A 22,417-nucleotide genomic window follows, 5' to 3' on the forward strand; every position below is an offset into this window, starting at 1 on the left:
ACCCACTTATTCTGGTGACGTCAGCGCTTGCGTGTGTGCGTCACCAGGCACCCAGCATCCAAACATCTGGCAGTACTTCTGGTGAATACGTCACTAGTCATTATGGGAATGAGATCCCCCTTAAATCGCTGGGTTGGTGACTTAATGGGTAGATCCCCCTGCAATTTAAAAGGTGCTTCCAGCACCTTTGCCCCAGTAATCGCACTGGGTCCCAGTTGGGCTACACAGGTGCTATAGTTTAAAAGAGGCTAATGAGAAATAGTATGTAAGGGATCTTTTAATGATTCATATCACTGGTGCAGAAAAATAAACCATTACTATAGTGAAACTGTTGATTATATCTGATGAGGGCAGTTCACCACAATTGGAAAAAGAGGAAAAATGTTGGAGGATGGTGTGCTCAAACATTGAACGCTGAATGGAATGCAGGCTATGGTTATTTTGATGTGGATCATTTCAGTTCTCTGGCATGATGAGAAACATTGTTGAAGATTTCAAACAAGGGTTAGGAGAAGAAACAGGCATAGACTTAATTTAAACATGTTCAAGGTCTTGACATAAATGAAAGGTTTTATATAATGCAGTAATATGCAGACATAAGGGTCAGGGACGAGGTCAAGTAATAAAAAAGCTCATAGCAAGAGCAAGAAATGGCTGTATAGGAAGAGCAGAAATACAACAGTCTGCCTGAACTTTGGTGGTGTTGGGGTGGGGGGTGGTGTTCAAATATACCTTAAGCACCAAAGAACAAGAGAAACTCGGTGCAAACACTTTTAAAGGAGCTTCTCTTTCCATTCTGTTGTTAAACAGCTATAGGTTACCTGTAAAATTTTATTCCAAGGAACAAATGACGATACACTTTTCCATCATTTTAAGCTTTGATGAGGAATGTCATAATTATAAAATGTTGCAAAAGTACAAGTAGAACATAGCAAATCAGGTTAGGATGCCATATATTTTACAGATAAAAAATGTTTGATGCAAATATTTTAAATGAATATTCTTCAGTCAATGATTTTTTTTCTTTATTCTAGAACCTGAGTTTTGAGTGATTTCTCACTTTGGCTTCTTAAATAGTTCTAAAGTTAACTTAAGCAGTACAAGTGTAGTTTGAACAGAAAATACCCTCAAGCCTATAAAATGGGTTAAAACTGGAAGATAGTTGCATCAAATACATTTGACTACTTTTTTGCAATTTGACTTGCGCATATTCAAATGGTCTCTTCAATATTTTGGCTCGAATCAGCAATGCTTGTTAAGTTATAATACAGCCTAGAATGTAATTAGAATAAATCACTATTTAATAAAAAAAGATTATCCTATACCACATTCATAAAAGAATAAAGTTGGGATAACAGGAATGCAAATGCCTTATGCAATCTTTTCATTTTTTTTCCCATAATATTGATGCTCAATAATTTGCAAAAAATAATTAATGGATAATATTTTAATAATTGTCAAGATTATATTACTATAATAAATAATGTGGTTATGAAAACTTAATGCTATCAGAATTTTAAAAGATAAAATCACCTGCTGTCAAATCAAATATTTTCAATAAAAATATTTTTTTCTCTGCTTTCCATTAGTGAAGTGAAAAAGCAGATGCTTTTGCTTCAGGCTAGATGAGCATGTGTTAATTTTGACAGTCATGAAGCAGAAATCGGAAATAGTTCAGAATTCAAATTTAAAGTTCACATTTATTGTCATGACATCGCATATAACCATGAGATTCTTTTTCCTGTAGGACAGGCAGAATTTCTAATTATAAGTAACTGTAAACTGTATTCAAGAAGAAAGAAATATACACAAACTGTGCAATAACAGAAAAATAAATATTTAGTAATATATAATGAGCAAAGTTAGAGTCTCCCTTAAATGAATATCATTGAGTCTCTTGCTTCAGAATCTAATGGTTGAGGGGTAGCAACTATTCCTGAACCTGGAGGTACAAGTCCTGTGGTGCCTGTACCTCTTTCCTGATGGCAACAGCGATATCAGAGTATGTCCTGGGTGGTGTGGATCCTTGATGATTGCTGCTACTCTCCAGTGGTAGCTGTTACAAGCCCAAAGGACCCCAAAACCCAGCAGCAATAGACATTCACCAAGACAAGTGGCTTTCAAAACAAAAGATATTTTTTAATCAATTTCAAACATGAAAATAGAATCACACATTAACTTAACTCTATACTTAACTAACCCAAATTAACCCCCTTCTAATTCTAAATGCAAGTGTATATAATGTGTTTGTAAATTTAAGAAAAGTTCTTTGGTTCACAGTTCAATCTCACTTCTCCTTCTTCCAAGTTATCTGGTTGCAGGCAATCACCATACTGTGCACAGAATTTAACATGTATAAAGTTCACCAGGCTTGGTGCTTGAAAGGTAAATGTTTACCACTCAGGAAGGTTCTTGTTGAGTTTGCAGAGAAAGATATTTGTTGCTCCAGGATTTCCTCAACTGAGGTACCACCACTAGTCACCTCAGGGTCTCACTGATGAAACTTGCTCCATCAGGGACTTCTAGATGGTAACCTCTTTCTTCAAGCTACCACAGAGTTCCATTCCTTCCTCTATTTCAAGAGAAACATCAGACAGCACTTCCAGCCATCTACTGCTCTGGAACTTGCTTTCATCAGTTTCAAACAGTTTCCCCTGGATTGCACCTTTCAGTTACTTGTCATTGACCCACACACTGACTGACTGAGCTATTAACTCAACTCTCTCTCTTTTCCAACTGAAACTCCAAAGAGAGCATACGACTCATGTCTTGCAAAACCCCTACCTTCCTGAGCAAAACACCAGGAGTTATTTCTTCTGCTCCCATCTGTTGTTAGCTTAAGTAAACAATCCAGGAGTGACCTTTCTGAAAGACAGCACAACTCCAAGACAATGGTCAAGCATTTTAGTTCAATTAACACCTACTTACATTCTCCAGAGATCTTGCAATGTGAATTCTTCAATCTTTCAAATAAGATCTGTTTTAAAATGTGTTTATGTATGGGCCCATTCAGAGCCAGCTCTTCAGCGCTTGACGTCCTGTTTTGCGGAAACTGCCAAAGTGTTTGGCCTGGAAGTCAGCCTGAAATAAACTGAGGTCCTCCATCAGCCAGCTCCCCACCATGACTACCAGCCCCCCCCACATCTCCATCGGGCACACAAAACTCAAAACGGTCAACCAGTTTACCTATCTCGGCTGCACCATTTCATTGGATGCAAGGATCGACAACAAGATAGACAACAGACTCGCCAAGGCAAATAGCGCTTTTGGAAGACTACACAAATGAGTCTGGAAAAACAACCAACTGAAAAACCTCACAAAGATTAGCGTATACAGAGCCGTTGTCATATCCACACTCCTGTTCGGCTCCGAATCATGGGTCCTCTACCGGCATCACCTACGGCTCCTAGAACGCTTCCACCAGCATTGTCTCCGCTCCATCCTCAACATTCATTGGAGCGACTTCATCCCTAACATCGAAGTACTCAAGATGGCAGAGGCCGACAGCATCGAATCCACGCTGCTGAAGATCCAACTGCGCTGGGTAGGTCATGTCTCCAGAATGGAGGACCATCGCCTTCCCAAAATCATGTTATATGGCGAGCTCTCCACTGGCCACCGTGACAGAGGTGCACCAAAGAAGAGGTACAAGGACTGCCTAAAGAAATCTCTTGGTGCCTGCCACATTGACCACCGCCAGTGGGCTGATATCGCCTCAAACCGTGCATCTTGGCGCCTCACAGTTCAGCGGGCAGCAACCTCCTTTGAAGAAGACCGCAGAGCCCACCTCACTGACAAAAGACAAAGGAGGAAAAACCCAACACCCAACCCCAACCCACCAATTTTCCCCTGCAACCGCTGCAACCGTGTCTGCCTGCCCCACATCGGACTTGTCAGCCACAAATGAGCCTGCAGCTGACGTGGACATTACCCTTCCATAAATGTTCGTCCGCGAAGCCAAGCCAAAGAAGAAGAAGAAACTCTAAATCTTATAAATTCTCCCCAAATTGTTACACAGTGTTCCATGTAGATGTTCCTGATGGTGGAGAGAGTTTTGCCTGTGATCCACTACCTTTTGTAGGGCTTTCCGCTCAGTGGTAATGGTAGTGTAAAACAGCTGGTCAGCGCACTTCATATGCACAGAAGTTTGCCAAGGTTTTTCTTTGAGATTGAAATGTTTATTTTTTACTGTATTAACAGTTATGAAAAATCACAAGGAATAAAATAAACTGTTGCCTCGTGATAACTTTGTCTAATGACACCGGAACAAACTTTCACTGATTAAAGTCCCAGAAGTAATTATTTTGCACTTGGGGTTAAAAGCTTCAGGCCCTCATCAGCACCCCCTGTGCTTGATACAGAACCGATCATAAGCTGGGCAGATCGCTATGTGATAAGTAATTTGCTTGGCCACCATTTCCATTGTCTCTGGGACATTTGATACAAAGTTTTATTTTAATATTTTATTTGTTTTCCATACATGTATTTATGTCAAAATACAAAATGTAATAGTTATATAACCATATCAAATCCATTATACATGGTTTATATACCCTCCAAAAAGCCCCCCAATCCCCTCCCCACAAATAATATCATGAAAAACAGAAAAAGAGGAAAGAAAAAATTGAAGAAAGAAATTAGTAAGGAAAGAATAGAAAAAGAAAGAAGCAAATCTGGCTGCCAAGGTATCACTATCCACTCAATTCTTGCCTTTTCAGTTTTATATATTTGTTTCAAGGAGTAAATGAGGTTTTATGAGGTTTATGGAAAACCATTTATAAATTGAGACCTACAATATGCAAATAAGGGCACCAAATTTTCAAAATAGTGTCATTTATTCCTTAAAATATTAAGAGGTATACAACCATGTATTTTTGTGTGTCATCTTTCCAAATCTAAATACTAATCTGATTTTCACGTCACTGCTATACATTTTCTTGCAACTGCTAATGCAATTTTCACACATTCTTTTTGATATAAATTGAATTTCAATTTTGGTCTTATCACTGAAATATTACCCAATAAAAACAACATTGGGTCTTGTGGAAATTTAACTCCCGTGACTTGTTCCAAAAGTTCCTAATTCTATCCAAAATAGTCTCAATATTGCACATGACCATGTAGAATGTAAATAAGTCCCAGTCTCTTGACTGCATCTAAAACATTTACCTGACAGATTTGACTTATATCTAATGGTATTTAATTTTTGTGGGGTAAGACATAATTGATGTAAAAAGGTACACTGAATCAATTGTGATGGGTTATATCATATTTTATATAATAAAAAATATGTATTTTAAAGAGATAGATTGTGAGGGTTTAGAGTAGGTCACTTCACAAAAGAGATCTCATTTAAAATGCAAGAACTTTGCTCAAGGTGGACATTCAGGCACCAGTGATTTTGCAAAAACAAACTGCTTTGCAAAAGAATTTCAAAAGCAGATGCAATTGGAAGAGTTCGGGCTCAAGAGGCTGATAAGATCTTTCAAAGATTGGGTCTGAAGCCTTGGGGGTCATGTGGTTTTGCAAGCAGAGAGAGAAAAACGTGATTCTTTGGAGAAAGAGAATTCAGTTCTGCAGTGGCTTTTGAGTCTGCAACATGACAAGCTGGCAAGCTTGGTTGAGAACCCCATTTTGAAGACAGGTTGTGAGTTTTGAGTTCAGCCTGTTGAAAAATACTTGTGGTCCTTACAAGAGGAAATGGCTGGCTAGAGTGTTTCACCTGAAATAAAGGAAACAAGAGGAACTCTGTGGTGACTGGAAGAAGAGGTTAACATCTGGAAAACCCTAATGGAGCATGTTTCTTCAGCAAGACACTGAAGTGACTGTTAAAACTAAATCAGTTTCTGCGCTTCCAACGAGCAACAAATCTCTCTCTGAAACCAACAAGAACTTTCCTGAGCAGTAACCATTTAACTTTAAGCACCAGAGTCTGGTGAAATTCATAAATGTTGAATTCTGTGCACAGTATAAGAATTGCCTGGTACTGGTGAACTTGAGTGAGAAGTGACATTGGACAGTGAATCAAAGAACTTTCATTAATATATACACATTACATACACATGTCCTTAGAATAAGAGGATTAAGTTAGATTAAGTTAAATTAATAGTAATAAGTTAAAGTTTCATCCTGTTTTTATGTTTGAAGAAAATTAAAAATAACTTTTGTTTAAGTAACCATTTGTTTTGGTGAATTTCTACTGCTGCTAGGTTTTGGGGTCCTCTGGACTTGTAACACAATCTATATCTAACATTTATTGTATTTGTCATACTATCATGACATAATGCCGACCAATTTTCCTCCCCAATAATAACATTTAATTCTGTTTCCCATCTCTGTCTAGATCCCTGCTTTTGAGTTTTATTATGAGCTCCTGTTTTAGTAAAATGGGATTATCACTGTAAGGGGTAGTATAGGCAGGAGGGAGTGAAGAGTTCGCACAAGCACCACACAAGTTTCAGCCCAGCGATAATTCGATACATTGGAAGAAGTGAGGGAAGGTTTGTTACTGTCTGTTCCACAATTCGATATATTTGCAAAAACATTGTGATTTTGCAAAGGGAGAACCATCCCGAATGCTGAAAACAACTTTTTAAATTAGCTCTTGTAGCCAGCCATTTTTGTGCAATTCCAGAGTAAAGCATTCTCTGTGAATGACTGGGCCTTTTCAGTGGACTGACCTGTGCCAGGAGGGTCTTTTTGGGAAGAAAAGTGTTTAATTTTGATTGTGACTAAAAGTGGAGGTCATTTGAACAAGCTGGCAATTATGAGTTAGTAAAGAAAGCCATGCTTAAAGCTTACGAATTGGTTCCTGAAGTTTACAGACAAAAATTCAGGTCTTTGAGGAGATCAATGACAATGATTGTTAAAAATGAATCTGGAAGTGCAGATGCAGTTTAACAACACGAGGTGCACCAGTTGAGATTTTGCTACCAATCTGGACAGACTGTGGTCTTTCTGTCAAGAAGTTCAGAATCCAGTTACAGAGGGAGGAGTTGTCTCCAATCAAGGAGAGTTTATCCGCTAGCCTTTGAGGCATGATCATTTTCAATACCGAGCTGAAGTCAACGAACAACAGCTCGGAGAATGAGGCATCATTTTCTAGGTGGACAAGGATGGAGTGGAGGGTCAAGGCTATTGTATCATCTGTGGACCAGCTTGGACTCTTTCCATGTTGAATAGCTCAATAAGTTCTCCATTTTCAATCTTTCTATTCTAGTTTTATATCTGGGCCAATATCTTAGTATTATATGGATGAATCCTATTACTTGACCATTATATACAGAAGTAGATACGAAAACAAAATCTCCATTAATAAGAATGCAACTGATGAGATCTCAACATTATGCAATTGTGGGAAAATTATCATGGACTTTTTCCGACGCAGGCATTGGTGGGAAGCTCATTGTTTCTTGCGCATCCTCTAATGTCCTTGATCTTTGGATTTTCAAAAGGCCTTCGACAAGGTGCTGCAGACGAGGTTGATTAATAGATAAGAGCACAGGGAATTACAGGAAAGGTATTGGCATGTTTAGAATTCTGGCTGACTGGCAGAAGGAAAAGAGTGAGAATAAAAGGGGCATTTTCTGCCTGCCAGTGACTAGTGATGTTCCACGGGTGTTGGGTCCATTGCTTTTCACATTAATGTTAATGATTTAGATGATGGAACTGATGGCTTTATAGCAAGATTGTGGATGATACAAGGATCATTGGAGGAGCAGGTAGAAAGAAGTCTGCAAGAGGGATTTGGACAGGTTTGAGAATGGGCAAAGAGATGGATGAAATACAGTGAAGTATGAAGTCATACACTTTGGTAAAAGGAATAAAAATGTAGACAGTTTGCTAAATACAGAGAGAATTCAGAAAGCAGAGATCCAAAGGGACTTGGGAGTCCAAGTGCAGGATACCCAAAAAGTTAACTTGCAGATTGAATCAGTAGTAAGGAAGGCAAATTCAATGATACCATTCATTTTGAGAGGTCTAGAATATAAAAGCAAGGATGTAATGTTGAGGCTTTATAAGGCATTGGTCAGACCACATATGGAGTATTGTGAGGTGTTTTGGGTCCCGTATGTAAAGAAGAATATGCTGGCATTGGTGAGCATCCGGGGAAGTTTACAAGAATGATCCTGGGGATTAATGTATGAGGACCATTTGATGGTTCTAGGCCTGCATTTGCTGGTTCTAGGCCTGCATTTGCTGGATGGATGGATGGATTGGGGGGGAGGGGGGTGGGGGGGGAATAAATCTCATTGAAATCTTCCAAATATTAAAAGGGATGGATAGAGTGGATATGGAAGGTCTCAGACCAAAGAGCATAACCTCAGTATAAAAGAATATCCCTTTAGAGTGGAAATGAGAATTTCCTTCAGTATGGTGAATCTATGAAATGTGTTGCAACAAATGACTGAGCAGGCCAAATCCCTGAATATATTTAAAGTGGAGATTGACAGGTTCTTTATTTGTAATGGTGTCAAAGGTTCAGGGGAGAAGGCAGGAGAATGGGAATGATAAGAAAAGTACATTAGCCACAATCCTAATAGCAGAGGAAACTAGGAGGCTATATGGCCTAATTCTGCTCCCATGTGTTATAATACGCATAATTTCTTGCAGAGCCCCAAATAAAACTTTAGATCCTATGAAATGGTACAATTTAAATTCCAAATAATTTTTCACTTACCCAAATTCTGAGAATCTTTCTTTCTCTGATCCCATTTCTTACTATCCAAATAAGCTGCAGACAATAGGCACCTTTTGGAAACTAAAAGAAAAATATCAGTAAACCTCATCATATGAACCACAGAAAAAAAATAAAAACACAATATAGTGCAAATAAAGAATTAAATTTAAACCATCCCTTCAGCACTTTTTTTTCCATCTACCTGACTACTATTGCCTTTCCCACATCATTCATATAGTTAATTCTAAAGAGAAACTTCAAACATATTCCCCTCCTTCTGCAAACCAATCAAGGAGACACCACTGAATGTTGCAGCAAGTCACACCAGAAATAAATAGCTGCAGAAATTACTGCCCTACATCAAATCCAACTGTATTCTTTAAAAAAGAATACTAATTTCTCCCACTACCTCCCTTGCCAGTTCAAGTAATCTATCCTTGCTTCACTCTTCATTATAATCTCTACTGATTATAATTATTCAAAATGCATACTTGTCCAAATTAAATATACACCATCCTGATAGAATTGGGTTCATAAAATTAATTCTAATTAAGCAGTCTTGGTTCTGATGAGAGCGTCAGATATTTTAAAGGGAAAAATAATCTTCTAATAAAGGTTGGGAAAACATAAAAGTGGCATGCTTTGAGCGAGCGTAGCGAAGAGACTGAGACAACAGGCTGTGAGCTCAATTATCACAACTGGTTTATTTTAAATTGCACGCTGCAGCCTTTAAGCCCGTCCTTGGTCCTGGCGCTTGCGTCCCAATGACGCAAACATGTATGCGACCTTCTGGTCTGGACCAGAAGAGATGGACTCGCGACACCATACTTGCCACGGCTACCCTGCCCACTGCTCGTGACAAGCGGGGCCATTTTGCCGTTGCAAACATGTGAGTCGCTATAAAACATCTCTGTGAACATTTGATGGGCCAGTCACAAAGTATTATATTTTGCATCACTCTTTCTTGTGATAGGTTACTGATTTCTTACCGGCTTGATTATGTTTCAAATTAAGGATATTGGTTAGAAATTTCAGAAATGATCCATCAAGAGTTTTGGCCTCCAACAAATTCCCTCAGGACCGAATACAAATGCTCATTGTAGCTACTACATACACATCTACCTGACCTGCAGTAATGGCAGCAGTCACTGGTGTAGACCCAAGAGAGTGGAGACACAACGCTTCTCCGATCAAGGGCGTATGACTCAGGGGGCGGGGGGCAACTGCCCTCCAAAATTCAGACAAAACACTGGGGAAAATTTGGACAAAGCAGGAAAAAAAATCAGACAGAGAAAGAAAAGAGATAAACAAATTAACAATGATGGCAAATTAATTGCTGGCTAATAGTCAACCAAAATTCTTGATAAACAACCTACTTAAATTTGTCCCCACTTATTTTTTTCAGGAGTATGGGAATTAACCCAACACTCTTATTTCTCCAAGTTAACTGTCAAGTTTGTTTGGGTTTGGAAATCGGGAATCAGGTCACACCTATCCAGCTGAAATGTAGCAATGTTTGTACATCTTACGGGGATGGAAAGCTGAACCCACTCACTCTGAAATATATTTATAGTAATGTTGATTCCTATATGGTCGCTCTCCCCAGTGTTGTTCAGTTCTTGTCAGACACCAAATCCAAATTGTACACACCAAATCTCATCATGGAAATAGGGGAATGGGATTGACAAGAATGCTTTGACAATTGGCATCAACTCGATAGGATACTCTTCCGTTGTTACAAAATAATTCAGAAATATATTTACACTGATAAGAAAATATAGCTCACCCATGACAGATAGAACCTTAGTCTAACAGAGGCAATGAATGGTTTCAAGAAATGGCAGCAATTTGCCAGACTATTTGGGGGCTCTGAAAGCTAATGTGTTTCAATGATACCACAAGAGTACAGTGTAGATGAAGAGAAACAGAGCAAGCTTAAAGAAATCAGCAGGACAGAGTAGCTCAACAAGCTTCTTTTATCTCCTTCCAAATTCTGACAAAGGATCTTTGACCTGAAATATTTGCTGTCTTTCCCTTGCAACAGGCCTGACTTGCTGAGCATTTCCTCCTTTTTCAATCTTTTTATTGATTTTAACATATGCAAAAAAAAAGGTACTATGCTAATAGTAAAGTAAATTAATATCAAGTTACAAGTATCAAATAACAATGAACAAGATACAAATGAACCCTGTTATTAAATGGGGAAAAAAAGGAAAGAGAAAAAAATACAAATTACTAAACTAAGGATCAAACCCCAGAGCTACTGGCAAAGTTTAAGAAGTCCACTACTAATAACTATGGGGTCATGAAAAAAAGGCCAAAAATGATTAATCTACGTTTTTAAAGTAATTGAGAAAAGGACCCCAAAAGATAAGAAAGTTAAGATCCATTGTAGTAGAACTCCTAATTTTTTCTAGAGATAGATGTGCCAGGAAAAAGGTCAAACAAATTACATGTAACCCAACAGAGATTAATGAAAACTTTAAGGAATTTTATGAACGATTATACTACACTGAGAACGAGGGGAAAGATGATAAAATAAAGGAATTTTTAGCTAAAATTGAACTGCCAAAATTGCAAGAGGAACAAAACAAACTAATAAAACCATTTGAAATAGAGGAAGTACAGGATATATTAAAAAAGCTGCAGAACAATAAAATGCCTGGAGAAGATGGATTCCCAATAGAATTCTGTAAAACATTTAAAGAGTTATTAATTCCTCCTCTCCTGGAAGTAATGAATCAGATAGAAGAAACACAAAACTTGCCAGATTCATGTAAAACAGCAATAATTACAGTAATACCAAAGATGGGGAAGGATCCACTAACACCAGCATCATAAAGACCAATATCTCTACTTAATTCAGATTATAAGATAATAGCAAAATTATTAGCAAACAGATTGGCCGATTGTGTACCAAAAATAGTAAAACAAGATCAAACTGGATTTATTAAGAAAAGACAAACAGCGGATAGTGTCTGTAAAGTTATTAATCCAATTCATGCAGTTCAAGCAAATAAGAAGCCAACAGTGGCTGTGGCTTTAGATGCAGAAAAAGCATTTGACAGAGTAGAATGGAATTATTTATTCAAAGTATTACAGAGGTTCAATCTACCAGAAAAATATATAAAATGGATTAAAGGATTGTTTAATGGACTGTTGGCAAAGGTAGCAGTAAATGGATATGTATCGAATCAACTAGACAGGGATGTCTATTATCCCCCTCATTGTTCACCTTAGAAACAGAACCTTTGGCAGAACTGATAAGAATAGAAAATAAAAGGGCTAAAAATAAAGGAGAAGGAGTATAAAATCAACTTATTTGCAGATGACATCATAGTATACCTAACAGAACCAGAGATATCAATAAAGGAATTACATAAGAAATTGAAGGAATATGGAGAAATATTGGGGTACAAAATCAACGCAAAGAAAAGTGAAGTGACGCCAATGAGTAATGCGGATTATACAGAATTTAAAAAAGAATCACAATTTAAATGGTAAGAACAAGCAATCTGATACCTAGGTATCAGGTTAGATAATAAATAAGCCACTTGTACAAACTAAATTATCAGCCACTAATAAAGAAATTGCAGGAAGACTTAGAACATTGGAAAAAATTAACGCCAACGTTGATAGGGAGGGTAAACTGCATTTAAAATGAACGTGTTCCCAAGGATACAATACTTATTTCAATCATTACCAATTCTTTTAACAGAGAAATTCTTTAATGAACTAAAGAAATAATAAGGAAATTCTTGTGGAAAGGGGGGAAACCGAGGATAGCCTTAGATAAATTAACAGAGAGGTATAACCAAGGTGGTTTGCAGTTACCAAACTTTAGAAATTATTATAGAGCCACACAATTAAGGTATTTATCAGATTTTTACCAGACAAGGAAAAAACCAGACTGGACTAAAATAGAATTAAATAAAACAGGGGAGAAGGTACCAGAACATATACTTTATAAGTGGGATGAAAAGTTGGTGCAATATAAAACATATAAAATATATACAAGAAAGAAGATCCACTTAGAAAGGAAAAAAATGAATTACCAAATACCAAAATCCACTAATCCCTTTTACAATAGATAACCTTTCCTTTAGAGAATGGGAGAGAAAAAGAATCAAAAGAATAGAAAATTGTTTTTTGGGAAATAATTTATTAACATTTGAACAGTTGAAGTACAAATATGGAATAACTCATGGTACAATGCTTGCATATCATCAACTGAAAGCTTATTTAAAGGATAAATTTGGAAACAGATTGAGATTACTTGAAGGAAGCTGCTTTGAATATGTGATTACAGACACAATGATAATTAAAAGATTTATAACAAACATATACATTAAGCTGCAAGATAAGGAAAATGATGAAATAAACTATAAACCTAAACAAAAGTGGGAAAAGGATTTAAACATAAAGATAAAAAATGAGGGGGGCGTGGCAAGATGGCGTAGGGAACAGACGTGCCTTCCAGACCTCTCCTGACTCTGATTTATTGTTTTGTCTTTAAGTGCCCGTTAAAGTTCTTTTAAAAGTTTATAAATAATAAGAGGTGTTGGATTAGTGCCTAATGGTTTATATGCAAAAAAAGAGGTAAAAGAAAACATCAACAGACTGTTAAAAAACTACATTTTCCAAAATTGTCTGAGCCTACTTGTTTACAAGAAGCCAGGACTCAGCTTAGAATGGATCCAGAGGAGGACGTGCAGAGTTCGGCATTGAAGCTCTGTTTTAAGCCAGTGAGGCTCTTTGAAGGTCGCATTCAACAGCTTTCGGACCAAGGAGCTGGACGGGTGCTAGTATTTCACACAACAGCCACTGTGAGTGCTGTTACTCAGTCTTTGACAGTTGAATCAGCTGGGAAGCCACCAGCTGGAGAGTTAAAGAGCTGTCATTCGACTGCTACAGTGGTGGCGCTGCAAAATACATCTTCAATTACAACGGTTTTTCCAGACATCGATTCAGTGAATATGATTAAAGAGATTTGGCTTAAAGATAACTCTGATCTTCAGTCTCCTGGCATTGCTGGGGGGACTTTGCGAGGGATTTTTATACGAAGTCAAACTGCTAGAAAAGATACTAAATTAAGGGAAGGGACAGAAGATCCCGTGGTCTCTAAGGAACAGCAAGACCCCATTATGCCTGAATCTACTTCTGTTGAAATGTCTGTTAAGGATCTTGAAGATAAGATATATTCTGTATCGAGTCACTTAGCTAATTTTGTGAACCTGTTTATTTCCAAGATTAATGCGATGGCGGAAGTCATTAATGGAGCTTTTAAGCTTGAAACCATTGAAAGATTTGAAATGTGTGATCAAGGTTTAGTCGATGCACAGGATCAACTGCAAGATGAAAATAGAATAATTGAAACATTGCAGATCCAAAATAAAAATTTAGCAAAAAAGGTTGATTATTTGGAGAATCAATCTAGACGGAACAACGTGAAAATTGTTGGTTTGCCAGAAGGCATAGAAGGACCAGATGCAAGAAATTTTTTTACTGAATGGATTCCACGAGTGTTAGGACAGGATAAATTCCCTGAAGGTTTAATACTGGAACGTGCTTATAGAGTTTTAAGAAGAAAATCTTTTTCAGGACAGAATCCAAGATCTGTTTTGATTCGTTGTTTGAACTATTGTGACAGAGAGACAATTTTACGTACGGTTACTAGAAATGCCCAGCAAAATAGATCTCCTTTGATGGTTCAGAATAATCCTGTTTTCTTCTATCAAGATTTGAGTCAAGAAATTATGTTTCAACGACGCGAATTTAATTCTGTGAAAGAACGGTTGTGGAAAAAAAGACATAAGGCAACATTCAGGTATTCTGCGGTACTGAAGATTTTTTAGGATGGAAATCAGCCAAAGTTCTTTGACAATCCTAAAGAGGTTATGGACTTTGCTCAGTCTCTACCAATCATGCAGTTTCAGGAACGATGTAGTCCTTTAAGGTGTCCAAAGAGAGTAGAGATGTAAGGTGGGATCCAGTTTTTTAAAAGAAATGGAAGCAATGGTGACCGAAGTGGTAACGTTGATTTAAAAAAATAAACCTTTTATCTTTTTTTTTTGAGAAGAGTTTAAATAGTTTAAATAATGATGATAGTTTAATGAAATGGGAGTTAGGAGAGGGAACTGGGTGGGCACTAGTTTCCTGAAGTCATCAGCTACCTGTGAGTTATCTCACACCCAATATTTTGGGGGAGTTCCGCTTTGGGCGGTTTAAACAGGAGGAGGTAGTTGTGACCTCCGACCTGTTTTTTTTTCTTTTTAATTTTTGGGTTAAGAAGTGAAGGTTTTTTTTTTAATTTTTTTTAAATAAATATATTTTTTTTAAAACTCTTTTTGTTTTCTGATTGTAATTGAGAGGGAATTAGGAGGTTTTTTTATCTCCTTTTTTTTCTTTTTTTTGGGGGGGTCTTTTTTTTCTTCTCTTTTTTCTTTCTTTTTTAAGAGGATGATGTCACAGAAGATAATAAGTCAAAAATTGAGGATGTTGAATTAGATGAGGGGAAAGGTGATAAGAAGAAAAAGAAGAAAATTAAGTATAAATACATTGAGGGAGAAGAGTTTAATAAAATTAAGTTAATTTCGATAGAGAATTTTGAAGATGTTATAAATGAAGAATATGGAGAATTTTATAAGAGTTTGAACTTTTTTTTCTTTTTTTTATATAAGGGGAGGGGAAGGGAATAAAAAGTTTATCTGATTGTTTTTCTAAGGGATGTTTTTGTTCTCTCGATGAATTATAAAAGAAACTTGGTATTAATGGAAATTCTGTATTTATGTATTATTAATTCTGATTTTTTTGTATAACAGATATGTGGTTTATATATGATTTTAATATTTGAACTTAGTTTTAAAGTGGATTTCATTTGTTAAATACATGTATTATGTTTGATTTAAATATGTTTAAGGGTATTATTTTAGTATTGATATTTTTTTGTTGTTAGTAAATTTTTTTGTTGTTGAGTTTTATCTTTTTTTTGTAAGTGGGGTTTTTTCTATTTTATTTACAACATTGTTAATTAATTCTTCACTCTTTATTCTGGGGGGAAGGGTTGGACTAATTTTAAATTAGATGATTAATGTTGTGTTATAATTATTGGGGGGGTTAATTTGTGTAGTTTAATGATGTAGTATTCTAATTTTTATTATCTTATTTTTTTTATTATTTCTTTAAATGTAATTTTTATTTTATTCATGTCATAAAATTTTAAATAAAGTTAAAAAAAAAAGATAAAAAATGAAGTATGGGAAAAGTTATGTTCTGGAACTATGAAGAATACAATAAACACAAGGTATATATCACTTCAACATTATCAGATAGATGTTTTTGCTGTAAGAAGGAAATAGGAACAACAGTACATGCAATTTGGGCAGAACTAAATCAGATATTAAATAAAATCACAAAAAATCTAGAGATCTTTCTTTTAAGTAACATAAGAAGTAAAGAATTAGGTCTCAAATTGGATAAAGCGCAAAAAAGATTCATTATGATAGCCTTAGCAGTAGCAAAAGAATGTATAATGTCAACTTGGAAAATGGAAGAGAGCATGAGAACACAGCAATGGTACATGGAAATGAGTAAGTGTATTCCATTGGAAAAAAAACATGTAATTTAAAAAATAAAGTCACATTGTTTGAACAAATGTGGGAACCATACATGGAACATAACAGAGAGAGCTTGCCTCAGACCTCCATCCCCTAAAATGATAAGAAGACAAAATGACTAGATTCAGTGTGTAACAAATAGATGACACATTTTTCTTGTTTATTTTCCTTTGTGTGAAGATATGGTTTTATTGTATTGTATATGTTGAATATTTATGGGTTTTGGAGGGGGGTGGGAAGAGGGGAGGGAGGGGAAGGGAAAAAAAAGGGAGAAAATGCCACTGAGTATATTTAATGAGAAATGTTTGTATATATTTTGGTTGATATGGTTAACAGTGTGAAAAATAAAAAAAATATAAAAAAAAGAGATAGATGTGCCATCACATCTGACAACCATCTCAACAAAATGGTCCTTCTAGTAATGAGGGAAACAAAAGCTACTACATGGGATTGTGAAAAAGTCAATATTAAATTCATTGGCCCACACACTCCAAAAATAGCAACAAAATGGCTAGGTATCATTAATATTAAGAACTAACAATAAAGTACCAAATACCCCTTGCCAGAAATTAGAGAGAACAAAGCCAAAAACATATGATACAAAGTACCTTCCTCACTTATTTTAAAGAGATGTTGAGATAAAATTTAGCTAACTGAACCTTGGAAAAGTGTGCCCAATGGACTACTTTAAATTGAATTAATGAATGCCTAGCACAAAGAGAAGATGCGAAGGCTGAGAAAAGTCCATCTCCCACCCTCCGTCCTCACTACATTCTACAGAGAATGTATTGACAGCATCCTGTGCAACTGTATCACCACCTGGTTTGGAATCTGTACCACCTTAGACCACAAGACCCTGCAGGGGATAGTGAAGTCAGCAGAAAAAACCATTGGGGAACCTCTTCCTAGCACGAAGGACCTCTACTACACTTGATGCAGACAGAAAGTAATAAACATTGTGAAAGACTCCACACATCCTGCATGTAAACTGTTCTTCCTCCTGCCAACTGGCAGGAGGTACTGTAGCACTCAGCCCCTTGCGTCCAGAGTGGAAACAGCTTTATCCACCAAGCCATCAAGCTCCTGAACTCCCAGTACAAATGTGGATAGGGTGCTGTAGACCTTCAGTGTATACGTCTTAATACCTTAATATTTTAATGTGTTAACTGCTTTCTTCACTTACATCTACGGAAATAGGCTCTGGTGGGGATTTGTTCCGGCATGGACTAGTAGGGCCAAACTGGCCTGTTCTGTGCTGTATATGGTTATGAGTGAAAATGTTTCAAAATGGAATCCCATGTAGTTTCGGTATATGATTGTTGAAAGTTTTGTTCCCATATTTTCTTAATACCACCCAGCGAACTATCCCTAGATCTTAAAAGTAATTTACAAAGAGCAGAAAACAATCCTTTATGATTAGGTTTAAAATTATATACTTCCCAAATAAGGTTAAGATTCAAGTCCTGGAGAAGCTTCAACGTTAAAGAATTTAAGAAGTTCCTAACCAGTATATAATAAAAAAAGTGATGTTTAGATATTTTAAATTTAATAGATAGTTGTTCAAAATAAGCAAAATTTTTGTCAATATATAGATCTAGAAAAGATTGGATACCCAAACTTAGTCATTGAGTATAACCAATATCTTGGAACGAAGGTTAAAAAAAAGGAGTTACATATATAGGTCTAATAAATTAAAAACCTATGGTAACCAAAATGTTTTCTAAATTGAAACCAAATTCTCAAAGTGTGCCTGACTACTAAATTATTAGTTAACTTGGAAGCCAAAAAAGGCAAGGGTGCTCCAAGTATCAAAAGGTGAAAATGCCTTTTAATAGACAATCTCTTGGTCAATCCATCTTGAAGCACCTTGGTATGCATTATGATGAATTCAAATAGTAATATATCGAATATTAACAGTCCAGAAATAAAATCTAAAATTAAGTAATGCCAAACCTCCATTTTTTTTTGAGGCAGGGCGCTTGTTTTTCAAAACAAAAGATGAGGGAATCTAATGAATCAAAAAAGGATTTAGGAACAAAAACCAGTATAGCTCAAAAAATACACAAGAATTTTGGCAAAATATTCATTTTGATGATATTAACACGTCCAATTAAAGTCATCGAAAGAGGAGATCACGCAGATAGGGGCTTCTTAACATGATTCAGTAAGGCAAGGAAATTTTCTTTAAACAAATTATTAAACGTTTTAATAGGAAGAGTTCAAAATAAATAATTCACTCTTCTGTAGGTTTAATTTACCTGAAAACTGACCAAATTGACTGAGAAGTAGCAAAATATGTGGAATTGAATGGTCAGGATTAGATATGTATAGCAGAAGAACATCATGAGTATTTCCAGCTGCAGAGATTCCAGAGATCTCCACTGATTACTGAAAAATGACCAGTAATGGTCCCAAAGCCAAATTAAATAGAAGAGGGCTGAAAGGGCACCCTGTCTGGTTCCACGATGAAGTTTAAAGGGTTTGGATTTAATTGAATTAGAAAAAATTGAAGCTTTAGGGGATAGATGCATCAGTTTAATCCAATTAATAAATCAAGAACCTTGGTTAAATTTCTCTAGCACACAAAATAAATATTCCCATTCCACATTCGGCATCTAAGGAGATAATACATTCCGAGGACAAAACTGTGGGAGAGTGAAGAATACCTAAAGGTCATTGAATATTGAATTGAGAGTAATGTTTTTTAACGAATCCCGTTTGATCCTCAGAAATAATAAGAGGCATAAAATTCTCTAACCTAGAGGCCAGGATCTTAGACTGAATATTGGCATCAAAACTTAGAAGGGAAATTGGTCTGTCAAAGGAACAGTCTAAGGTATCCTTATTCTTTTTAAGAATAAGGGAAATGGAAGCAGCATAAAAGGTTTGTGGCAACTCCACTAATTGAAGATCGAGCAAAGACAGAGTCCAAATAAGGTATCAGCAAGTGAGAAAAAGATTTATCGAACTGCGCTGGGAATCCATCCTTTTGCCAGACTGCAAAGGGTTAATAGCTGCTGCTATCTCCTGCTGAGCACTTCCAATATACCGTATTTTGTTTATATTTTAGATTTCCAGCATATGGTTTTTTTTAATGTCCAGCATCAATTCTACATCTATCCTTTCAAGCTCCATATGTTTCAATGAGATCATGTCATTCTTCAAAACTCAAGGTTTGAATTGCTCTTTCCTTATATGAAAAATATGATCTCAGGAATTAATCAGGTGAATTCTATCAAGTGCAAATATATCCCTCATTAAGCAGACTGGATCTGCACAAAAGCTTCTGGATGCAGTCTCAATGGGCTCCACGTAATTGGACAAAGATGCCTCTATTTGTGTACTCAAATGCTTCTGTAATAGAACATAGAGCACGAGAGGACAGTATAGGCCCTTCGGCCCTCAATGTTGTGCTGATCCATATATTCCTTTTAAACAAAGTACTAAACCCACCCTACCCCCTAACCCTCTTTTTTATTCATGTGTCTAAGAGTCTCTTAAATGCCCCTAATATTTCAGCCTCCACCACCATCCCTAGCAAGGCATAGCAGATACCCACAACTCTCTGCATAAAAAACTTACCCCCAATGTCTCTCTTAAACTTCCCTCCCTTTGCTTTGTACATAGATCCTCTGGTGTTTGCTCATCCTTCCCTGGGAAACAGGTGCTGGCTGTCCACCTTCTCTGTGCCTCTCATAATTTTGTAGACCTCTAGCAAGTCTCCTCTCATCCTTCTACAGTCCAAAGAGAAAAGTCCCAGTTCCACTAACCTTGCCTCATAAGATTTGTTTTCCAATCCAGGCAACACCCTGGTACATCTCCTCTGCACCCTCTCCATAGCTTCCGCATTCTTCCTATGACGTGACCAGAACCGAATACAATACTCTTAAGTGTGGCCTTAACAAATATTTGTAGGCTTTGATGGATTTTCACCCTAAGGTTTCTCTGTTCATTGTGACAGATTATATTTTATATTATATATAGATATGTTTTATAGGAGATAAATTGTGGCAGGTTTTTTTATGTATAGGTCTCACAGACTTGCTATGATATTCCATTTCTTATTATTTTAATGAAGCCTTGGTCCTCTTTCAGAGATATTTTGAAAATTCCCACTCTTCACACACACGGTGGACACTCAGCAGCTGCAGAAGGGCTTGCACACTATCACATCCTATAAAGGTAATGACAAGGTTTCGTAAACTGTGAAATATCTCTTCTGGATGAAATCAGTGCCTGCTATACTCGTTTTGAAAGGGAAAACAATGATGCACCCTCACAAGCACCCACAACCCCTGGTGAATTTGGTTTCCCAGATTCTGAGGCTGCCATGAAAACCTTCTGTTGGGAACTGTCCAGCACAGAAAGTGCATCTGGCCTTATTCTTAAATCCTCCGCAGACCAACTAGCTACAGCATCCTTTCTCAATGAGGGCCATACACCCCCACCCCACCAAAGCCCGACTCACTGGGCTCAGTTGGATTGATGAGTTATTGTGTGTTCTGCTGGGAGTGCACACCACCCTCAAGGAAGACATGCCGACATTATCGGCGGAGATGGCTTATGGTTTGGTTCTCTCAGTTCTTGATGACATTCACTTCTCGTCCATCTCTGACCTGGACATGCTTCAGCAACTTTTTTTTTACATTTTGAATTTTTAAAAATTTTATTTAGTATTTTTTTCAATAAAAATAAACAGAATTTTACAGAATAAGTAGTCTAATAATAAAACAGTAAAACAAACCCATCCCCTCCCCCCTCCCACAATAGATCCCTAAAGGGAAGCATTAAAAATAAACAAAAACATTCAGTAATTTACAGTATTTCTATATTCATGTTCTTCATATTATGGTGTCCACATCTTAACAAAAAAAATCATAATTATTATGTAAATTATATGCTATTTTCTCCATATAGATACACGACTTCAACTCACTATGCCATCGAATCACACTGAACTCCGCTTCATCTTTCCAAGACATAGCAATACATTTACGAGCAACTGTCAATGTTAGACGGATAAACGCTGTCTGAAACTTATCCAATCCCAAGTCCACTAACTGAGTAAAATAACCTAACAAATATGTTTGGATCTAAAGGAAATTGAATTTTAAACAAATTTTGAAGAAAAATCCTAATTTTAAACCAGAAAAGGATGAACTTTATCACAAAACCAGACAGAAGGTAGAAATGTTCCAACACATAATCCACACCTAAAACACAAACCTGAATTACTAAATCCATATCTTTTCAATTTTTCAGGGGTTAAATATAACTGATGCAAAAAATTATAATTAACCATACTATATCTTTCATTAATTAAGTCAACCCATCATAACACCTATTTTCCCAATCCACCTGACTAATTTCACAATTTAAATCCTGCTCCCATTTAATCCTAGATGTATCTAAATTTTTTTAACCATTGTATCTTGATAATGCATACATTTTTAATATAAAACCTTTATCTGAAAAATATGAAACCATAAATTCAAATTTAGTTAACTTAGAAATTTTCATTTCTCTTCCAAAATTATCTTTCACTAATGCCCTAATTTGATAATAAACAGAGAATTCTCTAAAATCCCAAATTTCTCTTCTTCAAAACAATCCTGCAATCTTTTTATTCCTTTAATCCACCAATCTTCTAAAACTCTATTATTCAATGAAAAAGGAATCCATTTATTTTGATATACATATATATATATATATATAAAAACTGATAAACTACCTTTTGATCCTATTAATAAATTCCTTTTAGTCCAAATTTCTAATAAATGTTTCAAAATTGGTACATTATATTTCTGTAGTAAGACAGTATTCCATTTAAATACAAACTGATGGGGATAATGTTCCAATATCGCAGCTAATTCTACCCAAGCCCACTTAAGAGCTAGGTTACATAGTTTTAACACGTTTTGTATTTCTGTTAGTTAAATGAAAGATATTAACTAGGTTTATTGGCCTGTTCTATTTTGGGAAAAGAATCTGTAAAACATGAATGACATAGTTCACTTTGTTCAGTTGCTATCAATTCCATCCCCTCTCTGCCATCTTCTAAAACTGAACAAGGTTGTTCACAAATTTTGTGTCATTATCACTGCAATTTATCTGTTTCATC

At 36.2% G+C, this 22,417-nt stretch overlaps 1 protein-coding gene across 1 annotated transcript in view; it reads right to left on the reverse strand.

Annotated features, from left to right (window-relative positions):
• The window catches only part of mrps27 (mitochondrial ribosomal protein S27), a 130,110-nt gene that overhangs the window by 104,831 nt on the left and 2,862 nt on the right, over positions 1-22,417 (reverse strand). Inside the window, exon 2 of the mRNA XM_069936790.1 lies at positions 8,681-8,761. Coding sequence (XP_069792891.1) covers positions 8,681-8,761 — 81 coding nt within the window. The remainder of the gene's footprint in view (positions 1-8,680; positions 8,762-22,417) is intronic.

This window comes from Narcine bancroftii, chromosome 1, assembly GCF_036971445.1.
Source record: "Narcine bancroftii isolate sNarBan1 chromosome 1, sNarBan1.hap1, whole genome shotgun sequence".
Lineage (NCBI taxonomy): Eukaryota > Metazoa > Chordata > Chondrichthyes > Torpediniformes > Narcinidae > Narcine > Narcine bancroftii.